Below are 14,544 nucleotides of genomic sequence, written 5' to 3'. Positions count from 1 at the left end.
TATTGAGGTGAAAAGAACATCAAGCAATAAAACACTGAAACCTTTCTATTAATGGATCTATAATCTAACTCGTGCCAAAGGAAAATCTGAAGCAGATCTGTTTCATCCTATAAAAGATTTAGTGTGGTAAATATTACTAATATTCAATATGATGCAGTTCTCTTTAACTTTGGGTATGAGAAGAATTCACTTCCAGGCCCCCGTGAAGTTAGGCATGGCCCCAGGACCAGCTCTGATCACGATAAAGTGATAAGAAATCTTACAGCTGAAGCTTTTAATTGCCAGCGCTGGATATCCCAGCCTTCTGTCCCCAGACTGCAGCAAGCCTGGAGGCTCTGGGTGAGACCCGGAGATTGTGGCTGAAACAAAGGTGCAGAGCCCCCTGGTGACCCACACTGGAAATGCAGCATGCGCATGTTTGCTAATCAACTACTGAGATTTAGAAGGTTTTTACCACAGCACACTTGAACTAACTCTACTGATACCATTAGCCTGTCTTTTTCTGAATGTAAACGAAGTTGAAGATAGTTCAAGAAGAGAGTAATCATTCAAAATCAGCCACACAGAGCTTTCATTCTGGAGGAAACTCTGTTCATTATTTAACCCCCTCACTGTCTTTTCACAAAAAAAATAACCTTAAAGAAACTACATTGACTGTATTACCACAAAATTCATGTTGAATTGTCTCTGATTTAAAAAAAAAAAAAAAAAAAAAAACTGGACTCCCCAAGTAGTCCAGTGGTTAAAACTCTGAGTATCCACTGCAGGGAGTATGGGTTCAATCCCTGGTCGGGGAAATAAGATCCCACATTCCGTACAGTGAGGCCAATAAATAAATAAATAAAGCATTTTTAAAAGTGATCTTTAAAAAAATCTTAAAAGAACTATGTCCAAATACCCTGTATTTCTAACCAATTTTTCTGGCCAGCTGCACCATCATCATAAAGTATTTTATTGCTGCTTTTCCCACCAAAAAAAAAAAAAGAGAGAGAGAATTTATGACTTATCTTTTCTAAATAAAAGCGTCTGACTTATTAGTGTTTTAAAGCCATATTTGAAAGGGAGAATCTCTTTTAAATTCAGGCTCTGGAAAACACAGTCCCCAAGCAGATAACAGAGATTCATCTGTCAATATCATGGCCATCATGACCTAATAAGAGTCCATTCCGTGACATGGATTTGTTCCACTAGCAGAAACACTTACCAAGTGCTTCCAGAAGGGTCATCATTCCCAAAAGCACTGAAAGAGCCATCTTCCCTCTGATAGAGCAGTTCCCTCTGGTAACCTGAAGACAACAAAATAGATCATCAATGTAATCAAGTTGCAATGAATAAAAGTTTCTGATCATGACTTCATATTGAGGAGACATGGGCAGACAATGGGAAAGAAGACATGAAATCAAATAACACTGAATATTTTCCATATTCTGTACTGTGGAAGATTAAGAACATCAGGACTTTCCAAGCAGAATGTACAAATTAAGAACTGAGATAGCCCCAAACTGGAACAAAGTCAAATACCATTACACAGCCAACATTTCTAGCCATTCAAAAGCAGGTAAATTAGGGACTCTCTTGGTGCTCCATCAGCTAAGACTCTGCACCCCCAGTGCAGACTGCCCAGGTTTGCTTCCTGGTCAGGGAACTAGATCCTATACGCTGCAACTAAGACTTGGTACAGTCAAATAAACAAATAAATAAATATTTTTTTAAAAAATAAAGCAAGTAAACTAAAAAGTGGAGTATTTAAGTCTGGATTTAACTACAATGGTTTCAATGCTTGTATGCTAAGTTGCTTCAGTCACGTCCAACTCTTTGCAACCCCATGGACTGTAGCCCACCAGGCCCCTCTGTCCATGGGATTCTCCAGGCAAGAATACTAGAGTGGGTTGCCATTCCCTTCTCCAGGGAATCTTCCCGACCCAGGGATCGAACCCAGGTCTCCGTCATTGCAAGTGGATTCTTTACTGTCTGAGACACCAGGGAAGCCCAATTTAATACGAAATAAGTAAGTTATCCAACACTGACTGTGTGTCAGGAACTGGTCAAAGCCCTTTACAGGTATAACTCTGGTACTCCCACAACTCTATGATTATTCTATATTTTAGAGATGAAGAGACAGGAACTCAGAATACGTCAAGTGCAAGGTCACACACTGGTAGGCACTGAAGTTAGGCACTAGCCAAGGTCAATCTGTTTCCAGAAGCCGCTGCTTCCTACTAATTCACTGAGCGCTTTCCATAATTAATATGTGAAAAGTCCTTTCCTGCCACCCCTCCCCCCAGGGACCATAAGTTCGTTCGTTCGATGTAAGTCTGTTCCTGCTTTGTAAATAAGTTTGTTTGTATCATTTCTTTTTAGATTCCACATATAAGGGATGTCATATGCTATTTCTCTTTCTCTGACTTTCTTCACCCAGTATAACAACCAACAAGGACCTACTGCATAGCATGTGGAACTCTGCTCAATGTTATATGGCGGCCTGGATGGGAGGGGAGTCCAGGGAGAAGGGATACATGTACAGGAATGGCTGAGTCTCTTCCCTGTTTGCCTGAAATTATCAAAACATTGATAATCAGCTACATTCTAGCAGAAAATTAAAAATTTATATATATATAAAAAGTCCTTTGCACAGTACCTTTTATATGCTCTCAAAAAACAATAGACATCGCTCCCTAACATGAGTATAGAAAATGACTTTCTAACCATCAAATTTAAGGAAAAAAAAAAATTGACAACAGCAACACAATTGTTTTAAACTTTCCTATGGCAAAACACTAGAGGCAAAGTTAAAAGACAGAGGACAAACTAAAGGGAGGAGAGGAAGGGAAGGGGAGAAAAGGGAAGGGATGCTCCGGGTCCCTCCATCACTAGAGGAGATGCTTCTGCGGGAAGACGGACCAGCCTCAGGTGAGGACTGAGTGCCTCCCCTGAGTCACATCAGCAGCAGTTCCCCCAGATGGGTTACTGCGAAACCTTCAGAGATGAGATCGGCACTTAGGGAAATTACCCCTCAGGTGGCTGACCTCCAACCATCGCCATTAATATCAACAACGGGCACAGTTCTTTCGCCAGGAGCAGCCAGCCCAGAGGAGGGGGATGACTCGCAGATAATCTCCAGGTATGGAGTGCATTTCCTGAGCTGGTTTAGGTGAAACTGAGACTCCAAGCCTCCAGCTCTGCTCCCTGGGCAAAAGAGGAGGGAACCAGAACCAAGTGGATCTCCAGTGACGCATCCTTCCCTGTCTGAAGCCACCCATGCATCATGAGAGAACCCATGGCTACTTGTTCTCCAAGCCATCCAATTCCATAAGAGAAACAGACAGCATGCTTAGCTGTACGGTTTATTGTTAGTATAGTAATCCAGTGTTCCAGGGTAGTCACCTAAATTGGAGACTTTTCATCTCCAGGCGAGAAAGGCAAAAACATGGTTTTCTCCAAAAGTTTATGAGGAAATAAGAGTATTGCCTTTATGTTCATAGTTTTATGAAGAGCTCTTGCATTAGAAAGTAATATATAATCAGAATTAACAGACGCTTCTAAAATTTAAAATAATGATGCATGAACTGTTGTTTATAAGGGGTCAGACAAGATACATACATTGCGGGTCATGAATTTTCTTTGGAATAGTCATGAGTATAAAATATTTACAATTTATCATAATAAAGAGGAAAGTACCACTCATAGAAGCACATAGAAAAGTAAAGTTCTAAACATAATTTGTCTTAGTTTATCACAAGTGTCACAATTGCATACAAATAGAAGAAGTAAAATCAGCTGTTTGTGGCTGTATCAATATCTTTCTCTGGCCAAAAAAAAAAAAAACAAAAAACTGATTAAAATACTCTATATACTAAAAGAAAAATATTCATTATCAACTTCCTTACTCTTTCTGACATGAAATGGACAGTGAGAACTTCACCAACATTTTCTTTTTAGCATCTTTACTATTGCCTCTAGCCATTCTTGTGAAGGCCAAATGCAGCATCAGAGTTCTGAAACCTATTATTCCCTGTCTTTATTTCAACAGAGAAAATATAATGTGTTTTCAACTAAGTTTGGTCTGAGTCTTACTTGAAAAACTGAGCTGAAGGAACTACAATTTAAATATTTGAACAAGTTTTCATTTTATGATTCTATTTTTCTTTTTGACAGTAAAAGATACTTCATTCAATGATGTAGCTATTGTTTAGATCAAAAAAAAATACAAGGTTAGGTCACAGGGTTCCTGGGCCAAGCATGATTTAAGGAAAACCATGTGCTGTTCACAAATGATATTTAATAATATAATCATGACTTGTGTCAAAGCCACTTTAATCCCTTAAAAAAATTAAAACAACTATGGTATGTTTTTTAAAACTTTGGCAAACATGATAGCAAAAGGAAAAATAGAGTCTCTGAAATGAGGCACTGATCTCATAATGAAAATCATGACACCAAGAAGTTTTTGTCCACTACTTTATAACTAATGTAATTTAGTTCATCATGTGAAAAGATGCATTTTTGAGGAGCTCACTGGAGAAGACTCTAGAGAGTCCCTTGGATTGCAAAGAGATCACACCAGTCCATCCGAAAGGAAATCAATCCTGAGCATTCATTGGAAGGACTGATGCTGAAGCTGAATGAAGCTCCAGTACTTTGGCCACCTGATGCAAAGAGCTGACTCATTTGAAAAGACCCTGATGCTGGGAAAGATTGAGGGCAGGAGGAGAAGGGGATGACAGAGGATGAGATGGTTGGATGGCATCATCAACTCAGTAGACGTGAGTTTGAGCAAACTCCAGGGGACAGTGAAGGACAGGGAAGCCTGGCGTGCTGCAGTCCACGGAGTCACAAAGAGGTGCACACGATTGAGCAACAACAACAGCGGGACTGATTCCCATCAGCCACTTCACCAGCTCAAAAGGTAACAGGTTCAAATCCCTAGTCACATTTCCTAGTTCATAAAAACCTGCCAGAGCCAGGTAGACACTGTGGTGGTAAGAAATAACCATGCATCATGGAAACACCTGAGAGATCTTCTAGACTCAACCTCCACATTAGGGTGATCAACCAAAAGCCCAAAGAAGTGAATGCTGATACGGATGTCTTCACCCATTCTGCACATACTGAGGGGCCCAACCATGGAGAAGAGATTAAAGCAGTCCCCACTGTCAGGGAGCTTACCTTCTGGAGCAGGGGACAGTCAGAAAATGGAAAAACAAGAACATTTTACATAATGTCAAGTGTGATGAAGAATATATTAAGTGGTATAATTTAAGAATATATTAAATGGCATAATTTAAGAATATATTAAATGGTATAATTTAAGATGTATTAAATGGCATAATTTAGGAATATAATAAGTGGCATGATTTAAGTCAGAGCTACTGACTTAAGGGAAGGCCATTTTGCAGAAAACACCACCTGGGTGACCAGAAAGAGCCAGCCTTGGAAAGATCAGGGGGGAGAGCACCCCAGGAGAAGGCAGGACAGGTGGAAAGACCCTGCGCACCGTGGACCTGGGAGCGCCTAGACATGGCGGGACAGAGCCCTGGGTGGGTAGTTGCAGGAGAAGTGAAAGAAGGGTCCAGTGTTCACTCAGGGCCTGCAAGCCCAGCCCAGAAATCCGCAGGAGAATTTAAGAAAGTCTCATGATCTTGACATTATCCAAAGATCCTTTTTATTATAAAATATGCAGAAACTGTATTAAAGGAAGGTGAACAGGTTGGCAGAGAGTGTTATTTAGGAAGCCACTGGAGTACCTGGGGAGCAGCAACACGTCAAAATAAAGCCATCAGCCTGGGATGGAGAGAGCAGAGGAATTTCACACTTGTTTTTAGAGGCAGAACAAACAATTTACTTGCTGACCTGAGACCCTATCTCCTAGTTTAGATGCAACTAAGTATATTATAGCTGACAGTTCCTGGGCATTTATTATGTGTTAAAATACTTCATTTATTCTTCAAAACAGCCCTAAGAAGCGGGTACTTATTTACCCATGTCTTACAGGTGGAAAGACGAGGCTACGGAAACCAGCCCAGAGCAGAAGGTGCGGCTCAGAGCCCAGGGCTGACAGCCCCCACCAAGGCCAGAACCAGGGCTCCACCTCCCGTGGTGGGGGACTTGCCCATCTCACAGCTCCAAGGTTCTTCATTCTGCCCACACAGCCTGTACTGCCCTCTGGCCGCTCTACGGCCTCTAACAACCAGCAAATGCAATACAGGGCTGCTTTGAAACTGCAGTCTGGCACCTACCTTGCCGGGACAGGCGTGGGGGACCTTTTAGAACAAAAAAAAAGGATACTGAGGATTTGGAGTGTTCATTTTTTAGGGCATCTGTCAATACTAAGACACAGCAAAGTGGCTAGAACAGAAACTCAAATTCTTAAGGCGTAAATTATTGTTCCTTAATGGGCTTCCCTTGTGGCTCAGCTTGTAAAGAATCCGCCTGCAATGTGGGAGATCTGGGTTCGATCCCTGGGTTGGGAAGGCTCCCTGGAGAAGGAAAACACTACCCACTCTAGTATTCTGGCCTGGAGAATCCCATGGATGGGGTCGCAAAGAGTCGGATACGACTGAGCAACTTTCACTCCAAATGGTTCACACTAGAAAACTTATTCTGTCTCTTTAAAGCATTGATATTTGATTGGCCAACATTCCAGAAACACATAAAATATGCCATCAGTGGCATTTTCTAAAATATTTCACTTTATTTTATTTGTTGTTGTTCAGTCACTAAGTCATGTCCTACTCTTTGTGACCCTATGGACTGCAGCAGGCCAGGCTCCTCTGTTCTCTACACTCTCTCAAAGAATGTAATATATCAAAGAATATCTTAAAGAATATAATATATCAAGTTATAAAGCATCAGTCTAGTGCCTACATACTCTCTATGTGAAACCAGCCAAACTACATTTCAAATAGAAGTCAGAATCTTGTCTTTAAAAGATGCAGAGTTATGAAAAATAGTTTTCACTCATCTCCTTATCTATAACTATTATGGCACTATGCCAACATCTCACCTGATTTTAGTGTGGCATACACTATACCAAAAGTCCCTGGTACCACTGCTTAAACTTAATTATAAGTTTAAGGCAAGCTTGTCAGTGATTTGGCTAACTTTTGCACAGTTAAGAATTAGAAAACTCAGTAAAGACATTATTTTAATGTGAGCTTTTCTTCCAGGTTCCCTCATTATAAACGGACATGTTTATCCTAAACTAACTTCTGTGTAATAATGATAGTAACTTTCCCTGTTACCCTGTTTCCAATAAGCTTGCCTCTTGGAAAAAAGCAGTTCCTGTATTTATATATTTAAAATATGACTGAGTCACTTTAAAAATTAGCAGATTTTATCAAGCAAACATAGTTCATAGATCATGGGTCTATAGTCATAGATCATAGACTGGAAAAGGTCAGTTTTCATTCCAATCCCTAAGAAAGGCAATCCCAAAAAATGCTCAAACTACCGCACAATTGCACTCATCTCACACGCTAGTAAAGTAATGCTCAAATTTCTCCAAGCCAGATTTCAGCAATACATGAACCGTGAACTTCCAGATGTTCAAGCTGTTTTAGAAAAGGCAGAGGAACCAGATATCAAATTGCCAACATCCACTGGATCATCAAAAAAGCAAGAGAGTTCCAGAAAAACATCTATTTCTACTTTATTGATTATGCCAAAGCCTTCAACTGTGTGGATTATAATAAACTGTGGAAAATTCTGAAAGAGATGGGAATACCAGACTACCTGACCTGCCTCTTGAGAAACCTGTATCCAGGTCAGGAAGCAACAGTTAGAACTGGACATGGAACAACAGACTCGTTCCAAATAGAAAAAGGAGTACATCAAGGCTGTATATTGTCACCCTGCTTATTTAACTTATATGCAGAGTACATCATGAGAAACGCTGGGCTGGAAGAAGCACAAGCTGGAATCAAGATTGCCGGGAGAAATATCAATAACCTTAGATATGCAGATGACACCACCCTTATGGCAGAAAGTGAAGAAGAACTAAAAAGCCTCTTGATGAAAGTGAAAGAGGAGAGTGAAAAAGTTGGCTTAAAGCTTAACATTCAGAAAACTAAGATCATGGCATCTGGTCCCATCGCCTCATGGGAAATAGATGGGGAGACAGTGGAAACAGTGTCAGATTTTATTTTGGGGGGCTCCAAAATCACTGCAGATGGTGATTGCAGCCATGAAATTAAAAGATGCTTACTCCTTGGAAGGAAAGTTATGACCAACCTAGATAGCATATTAAAAAGCAGAGACATTACTTTGCCAACAAAGGTCCATCTGGTCAAGGCTATGGTTTTTCCAGTGGTCATGCATGGATGTGAGAGTTGGACTGTGAGGAAAGCTGAGCACTGAAAAATTGATGCTTTTGAACTGTGGTGTTGGAGAAGACTCTTGAGAGTCCCTTGGACTGCAAGGAGATTCAACCAGTCCATCCTAAAGGAGATAAGTCCTGGGTGTTCACTGGAAAGACTGATGCTGAAGCTGAAACTCCAGTACTTTGGCCACCTCATGCGAAGTGGAAAAGACCCTGATGCTGGGAGGGATTGGGGGCAGGAGGAGAAGGGGACGACAGAGGATGAGATGGCTGGATGGCATCAGACTCGATGGACATGAGTTTGAGTAAACTCCGGGAGTTGGTGATGGACAGGGAGGCCTGGTGTGCTGCGATTCATGGGGTCACAAAGAGTCAGACACAACTGAGCTACTGAACTGAACTGAACCTAAGAATGTTGCAAAGTAACACTATTTCCTGGCATTCTGAGCATGGACTTGGGAGTCAGGCCATCTAGGGGAAGCATGGGGAAGTTATTTAGCCTCCCGTACCTCAGTTTTCTCATCTGCAAAATGGAAGCAATAACAGTACTCCTATCTCCAAGGGCTTTTGTGAAAATTAAATTACGATATGTGTAAAACAGGGTAAGTTATTATTATTATTACACAGCAGTTAGTTTAGGATAAATACGTCCCTTCATAATGAGGGAACCTGGAAGAAAAGTTCACATTAAAATAACGTCTTTACTGAGTTTTCTAATTCTTAAGTGTGGAAAAGTTAGCCAAATCACTAACAAGCTTGTCTCTATTGGCATTTAACCCATTCATTGTTTTTAAAAAGGTTAAAAAAAAAGGTTAAAAAAATTGTTAAAAAAGGTAGGATGGAAAGTATTCATTCAATTTGTAGATTATACTGAACAAGCAGTTTCCTATAATTTTGACCAATTTTCTTATCAGTTTGATGGACAGCAGGTACCCCAAACTGTGCAGAATGATAAACTCAGCCATACAGAGATCTTACTTCTTCTTGTTTAGTTGCTAAATCATGTCCGACTGTTCTGTGACCCCAGGGACTGTAGCTCACCAGGCCCCTCGGTGCATGGGATTTCCTAGGCAAGTATACTGGAGAGGGTTGCCATTTCCTTCTCCAGGGCATCTTTCTGATCCAGGGATTAAACCAGAATCTCCTGTATTGGCAGGCAGATTCTTTACCACTGAGCAACTGAGATCTTGATAGCGGTACCCTAATGGAAGCACAAAGCTGAAACCGTGACTCTGGGTGGCTAGCTTTTAGAATAATGGGAAAAAAATCAAGTTTACATTATTATTGTTAAAAATGCCTCACAACTTTCCATTTTCTCCTAAGTATGGACATTAAGAGTATGGACTCAGGGGCCAGACAGTGAGTTCAGACCCCAGCTCTGCCACTCACCTATGTGACCTAACAAGTTAGGCAACTTTTATGTGCCAGATTTTTACAGACTTTTATCTGTAAAAAGAGGAGGACAATAACCATACTGACTGTGACCAGTAAGTAAAATATTATGTAAGGTGGTGAGAACACTGCCTGCCACATTTGTAAGCATCAACCGATGTTAATGATGGTTAATAGCAACTTGTAGACACAGAGCATCTGTGCGTCTGCAAACAGCAGCAGCCTCCCCAGGGCATCACGGCAGAGTTCCCATGTTTTCCATGTGGCTGGAGGGCACCCCACACTCACTCTTCCCTCCTAGCCCCCCGCCACTTGTAATGTTAAACGCCCCCACCGCATGACGCCACGCCTCTTCACCACATACAGACTTTCTCCACTGAACACACACTTCCCTGGGAGGAAAGGCCTGACTTCCTGCGGCCTCAGCACGGGAACTGACCCTGGTCCCTCAGAGATACTCCAGAAACGTGGAATGACTCAATGAATACTCATTCCTTCAGATTTTTGTTGTTGTTCAGTCACTAAGTCGTGTCCAACTCTTTGCGACCCCATGAGCTGCAGCACACCAGCCTTGCCTGTACTTCACCACCAGATTTTTAAGTGGCTTTAAATTTCCAATCCCTTATGAAAATATAAGCCCCTCCAGGATCAAACTCCTTTAACAAACTTCGCAGCAGTCAGTGAGCCCGACGCTGAGGACAAGTAATGACAGCTGTTAACACTTCCAGCACATTCCACATCATCTCAGGTCACAATCACACAGCAAGGACAAAACCTGTCCATTCTGAAATACAGTCTAGAGTCAACTCTGACCGAAAACAAACCAAAAACAGAAACAAATGTATTTTTACAAAAAAAAAGTATATTTCTAAAATGCTTACCTTGCCTCATAAAAGAAAGGGCTTTTTCTTTTAAATTCTCGGTCAGTTGTTTCTTTTTAGTCAGATAATCCAAAACATAAATATTTGGAGCAAAATTTATCATGTTCTGTTCACCACAGCCGTAAGGCATCCGAATCAGGGAGGCTAAGCCATTGATGGACGAACCAAGAATATCTCCTGAAAGCACAAGATATTTATCAAGGTCAGCAAATCCCCAATAACCATACCGCCTAATGGCAAAGAGAGCAGAAGGCACCCAACATTGAAGCAATATGACTGTTCCACTGCCAGGAACACAGGAGAAACTACATCAGGCTTTTAGGAAGACTGGTCAAATAAATGATAATACAATGGTACTGAACTTGTAGATTATGCGACAAATTAGGAGACTTTTAGCTCAAAGATACAGCACACATAAGCAAACTGTGAGGTTTTTAAAAATTTCTAACCAAAATCCTTTGCATTAGGAAATCATCATTCTTATACAGGGAAGAAAAGTTAGTGTTATTCACATAAATAGAACTTTATTTTGACTTCCTTACTAATACACTATAAATTCTTGAGAAATGACGTTCTAAGGGCAGGGCTTGTGGTATTTTCCAATGTGCTCTATTTATCAACAACAAAGTAGAACTAACCAATATATATGTTTCAGTGAATCTCAGGGTCAAAATGGGTTAAAAGTGTTCTTCAAAGTTAGTAACATAAAGTTAAACAAAACACATGCTTACCCACATTCCTCTACCCACATTCTAACACCATGACTCAAGAAAATAAGTAAAAATTTAAAAATGTAAAGGCTGAGTTCTAATTTTGACCTCATTATGGTTGAACTGTATAGAGAAGAATATTCGTCGGTGTGGTTTATTTTAAAAACTTCACCATTCCAAATCCAGATACCTATTGAAAACTTGCTCCTAAAAAAATGATCCAAATAAGAGAGCAAGACTTTCATGTGTGTAGGCTGCAGAAACACTAGCGTACCATGTCTTAAACTTTAGATGTTAACTCAGAGAAGTAAATACCAGTACAGGTTTTGTTTATTATTACCACCACTGCACATTATGCTTTTAATATTCAAAGTGAACATAAACTTGGACTTTTAATAGTCAAAGAAGCAAGCCAATATTCACCAAATAAAACACAAATAGGTTTTTTAATAGCAAATTAAAAACCAAACAGGTTTTTTAAATACTGTATAAAAATAAAACTTGAAAAAACATTATTTTAAATAAAACTTTAAAATTAAACTTCAGAATATTCAACAACCACAGGCAGACTCATTCCAACATAAGGAAAGATGGTACACACTCAAACTTCAAGGCTCTTGGGTGGAAGGGATAGTTAGGGAGTTTGGGAATGAACATGTATACACTGTTCATATGTATATGTATAATATGCATATTATAAATGGATAACCAACAGAGTCTTACTGTATAGCACAGGAAACTCAGCTCAATGTTATGTAGCAGCCTGGATGGGAGGGGAGTTTGGGGGAGAATGGATACATATATATATGGTTGAGTCCCTTCACTATTCACCTGAAACTATCACAACATTGTTAACTGGCTATGAAAGAAAGTGAAAGTCGCTCATGAGCAAGTCAATTCCTAGGCAGGCTGATAAGAAGTCCAGGGTCCCCGAGGAGGAGAAAGGGGTCTGGAATTCTCAAGCAGGAAAGGACAAACGTTTTTTCCTACATTCCTCAGTAAGGATAATATAAAAATAATGTATCCTGCTCGAGGACGTGTTTCTCCTTCCTGAAAATCTTCTGACCAATCCTGTTATCTTAAAATGTATATTATGGGAGTGGGTCTAGTAAGATCTTTACAACCTTGAGACATTCTTTTGATTTACTGTAATAACCAATTAAAAAAACATTTAACTCCCTTGCTAACACTATCAAGGGGGGCATTCTCCATTCCCCTTCCGATGTCTATGTCAGAAGCTTTCCCCATTCCTTTTCACTTTAATAAAACTCTGCTATACAAAAGCTCTTGAGTGATCAACCTGGTCCCTGGTCCCGAAGTTAAATCCTTGGTGATCACAAATCCGACACCGTTCACCGTAAGCTATCACTCAGTCGTGTCTCTTTCCGACACCATGGACTGTACAGTCCATGGAATTCTCCAGGGCAGAATACTGGAGTGGGTAGCCTTTACCCCAGCACAAAATAAAAAAAGTTTAAAAAGAAAAAACTTCAAGGCTCTTCCCTCTGTATGTGTGCACACATGCGACACCATCTCCCAACACCCCACCACTGTGGGAGGTGTTAAAGCAGAATGTATTCTCCTCAATAGAGAGTTTATTTATTTCTTTTTAAGAATTATATCTAAGTCTCCCCAAAAAGCCCCCTCTAGAGGGACTGGTTGTTTGGAGTAATAATAAAAAGCACTACACCTGCAGGTGAGATTCAAAAGAAAAAGTGCCTTAGGTCTTGGCACCTCAAAGACCTAACAAATTATTTAGATGTCATTAATTGAAACATTTCCAATACTTGGACTACCTGCAAAGAGCCGGCTCATTGGAAAAGACCCTGATGCTGGGAAAGATTAAGGGCAGGAGGAGAAGGGGACGACAGAGGATGAGATGGTTGGATAGCATCATCATCTCAAGTTGGAGCAAACTCCAGGAGATAGCGAAGGACAGGGAAGTCTGGCGTGCTGCAGTCCATGAGGTAGGTCGCAAAGAGTCAGACACGACTGAGCAACTGAAAAACAACAAAATCTAAACATTTCTTTCAGCTATTTGTAAAGCACAACTATACAAATAAGCCATTTCTGTGGAAGTTCTAATAGTTGAAAGTCCTTTGGGGTTACCAAGGCAACTAGGAGACGGTGACTAAGTCAGTGGGTGGCTTCCAACAGTACAGGGTACTTGCGTTCTGCACAGAAAACCGCTCAAGGCAGTGGTCCTCAACTTCTGGTTGTCAGAAGCACTAGCAGAACCTATTCAAAACATGCATGTCCTAGCCATAGTCCAAGGGAGCCTCACTGAGTAGACTGGGAGTGGAACCCGGATATTTGCGTATTTGCAAAGCTCCACAGAAGGCTGTGATATTCACCAGTAACTGAGAGCCACAAAGGCAGGAAAACTCCTCCCTCCAGCCACACAGCATTGTGGCCTGGCTCCTCAAAGAGCGGACTGCACACCAGAAACATCAGCAACACCTGGGAGCCTCTTAGAAATGCAGAATCCAGGGCCCACCCCACGCCTACTGAGCCAGAATCTGCCTTCACACAGCGTCCCCAGAAGATTCATGTGCACCTGAAGACTGGTCCAGAACTGGTCCAGAAGAACTGGTCCAGAACACACATCTTACTTGCCTTTCTCCTGGAATCAGCGGTTGGCAGCAACTAGAAAAAGTTTTATTTAGCTAGGATTAAATAAGAAAGGTTAAATAAGAAAATATACCTAAAAAGGACCTACTGTATAGTACAGGGAACTACATTCAATTTCTTGTAATAAACAATAATGGAAAAGGATCTGAAAAACTATATACTTATACATATGTATAACCGAACCACTTTACTGTTCACCCAAAACAGTGTCAATCAACTGTACTTCAATTTAAATAATTCCTTAAAAAAGGAAATGCATGTACAAATAAATGAGAAGTGTGTATTATCATATACAAATAAACCAGTGGTGAGGGTGATATACCCTGTTCTTACCGATTGCAGTGATCTGAACCCTCTCACTGCCACTCACTGTGTGAGGAGGAAAGGAGAAACTCAGTGTTTGCAGGGTAGTTTGTAGCGTGCTGTCCGTCAAATCTAGCAAGATGGATTGTGAATATGATTTTTCTATTCCTTCAGCCTGTTGATAAAAAGTAACACAATTAACACGGTCTCTATTCCTCTGTTTAGAGAAAACTATAGGCAGTTAATTGTCTGGCCTGTTATGGTTAGATAAGTACCTACAAGGTCTTGATTCTTGGTTCAAACCCGTTAA

General features: G+C 40.6%; 1 protein-coding gene across 1 annotated transcript in view; it reads right to left on the bottom strand.

Moving 5' to 3' along the window:
• Positions 1–14,544, bottom strand: part of CD109 (CD109 molecule) — a 133,232-nt gene that overhangs the window by 24,455 nt on the left and 94,233 nt on the right. Inside the window, exons 22-24 of the mRNA XM_065911293.1 lie at positions 14,265–14,409; positions 10,591–10,767; positions 1,205–1,286 (exon numbers count right to left, since the gene is read on the bottom strand). Coding sequence (XP_065767365.1) covers positions 1,205–1,286; positions 10,591–10,767; positions 14,265–14,409 — 404 coding nt within the window. The remainder of the gene's footprint in view (positions 1–1,204; positions 1,287–10,590; positions 10,768–14,264; positions 14,410–14,544) is intronic.

Source organism: Muntiacus reevesi, chromosome 19 (genome assembly GCF_963930625.1).
Source record: "Muntiacus reevesi chromosome 19, mMunRee1.1, whole genome shotgun sequence".
Classification (NCBI taxonomy): Eukaryota; Metazoa; Chordata; class Mammalia; order Artiodactyla; family Cervidae; genus Muntiacus; species Muntiacus reevesi.
Note: the sequence above shows the minus strand (reverse complement) of the source record. Positions and strands in the feature narration are given on the sequence as shown.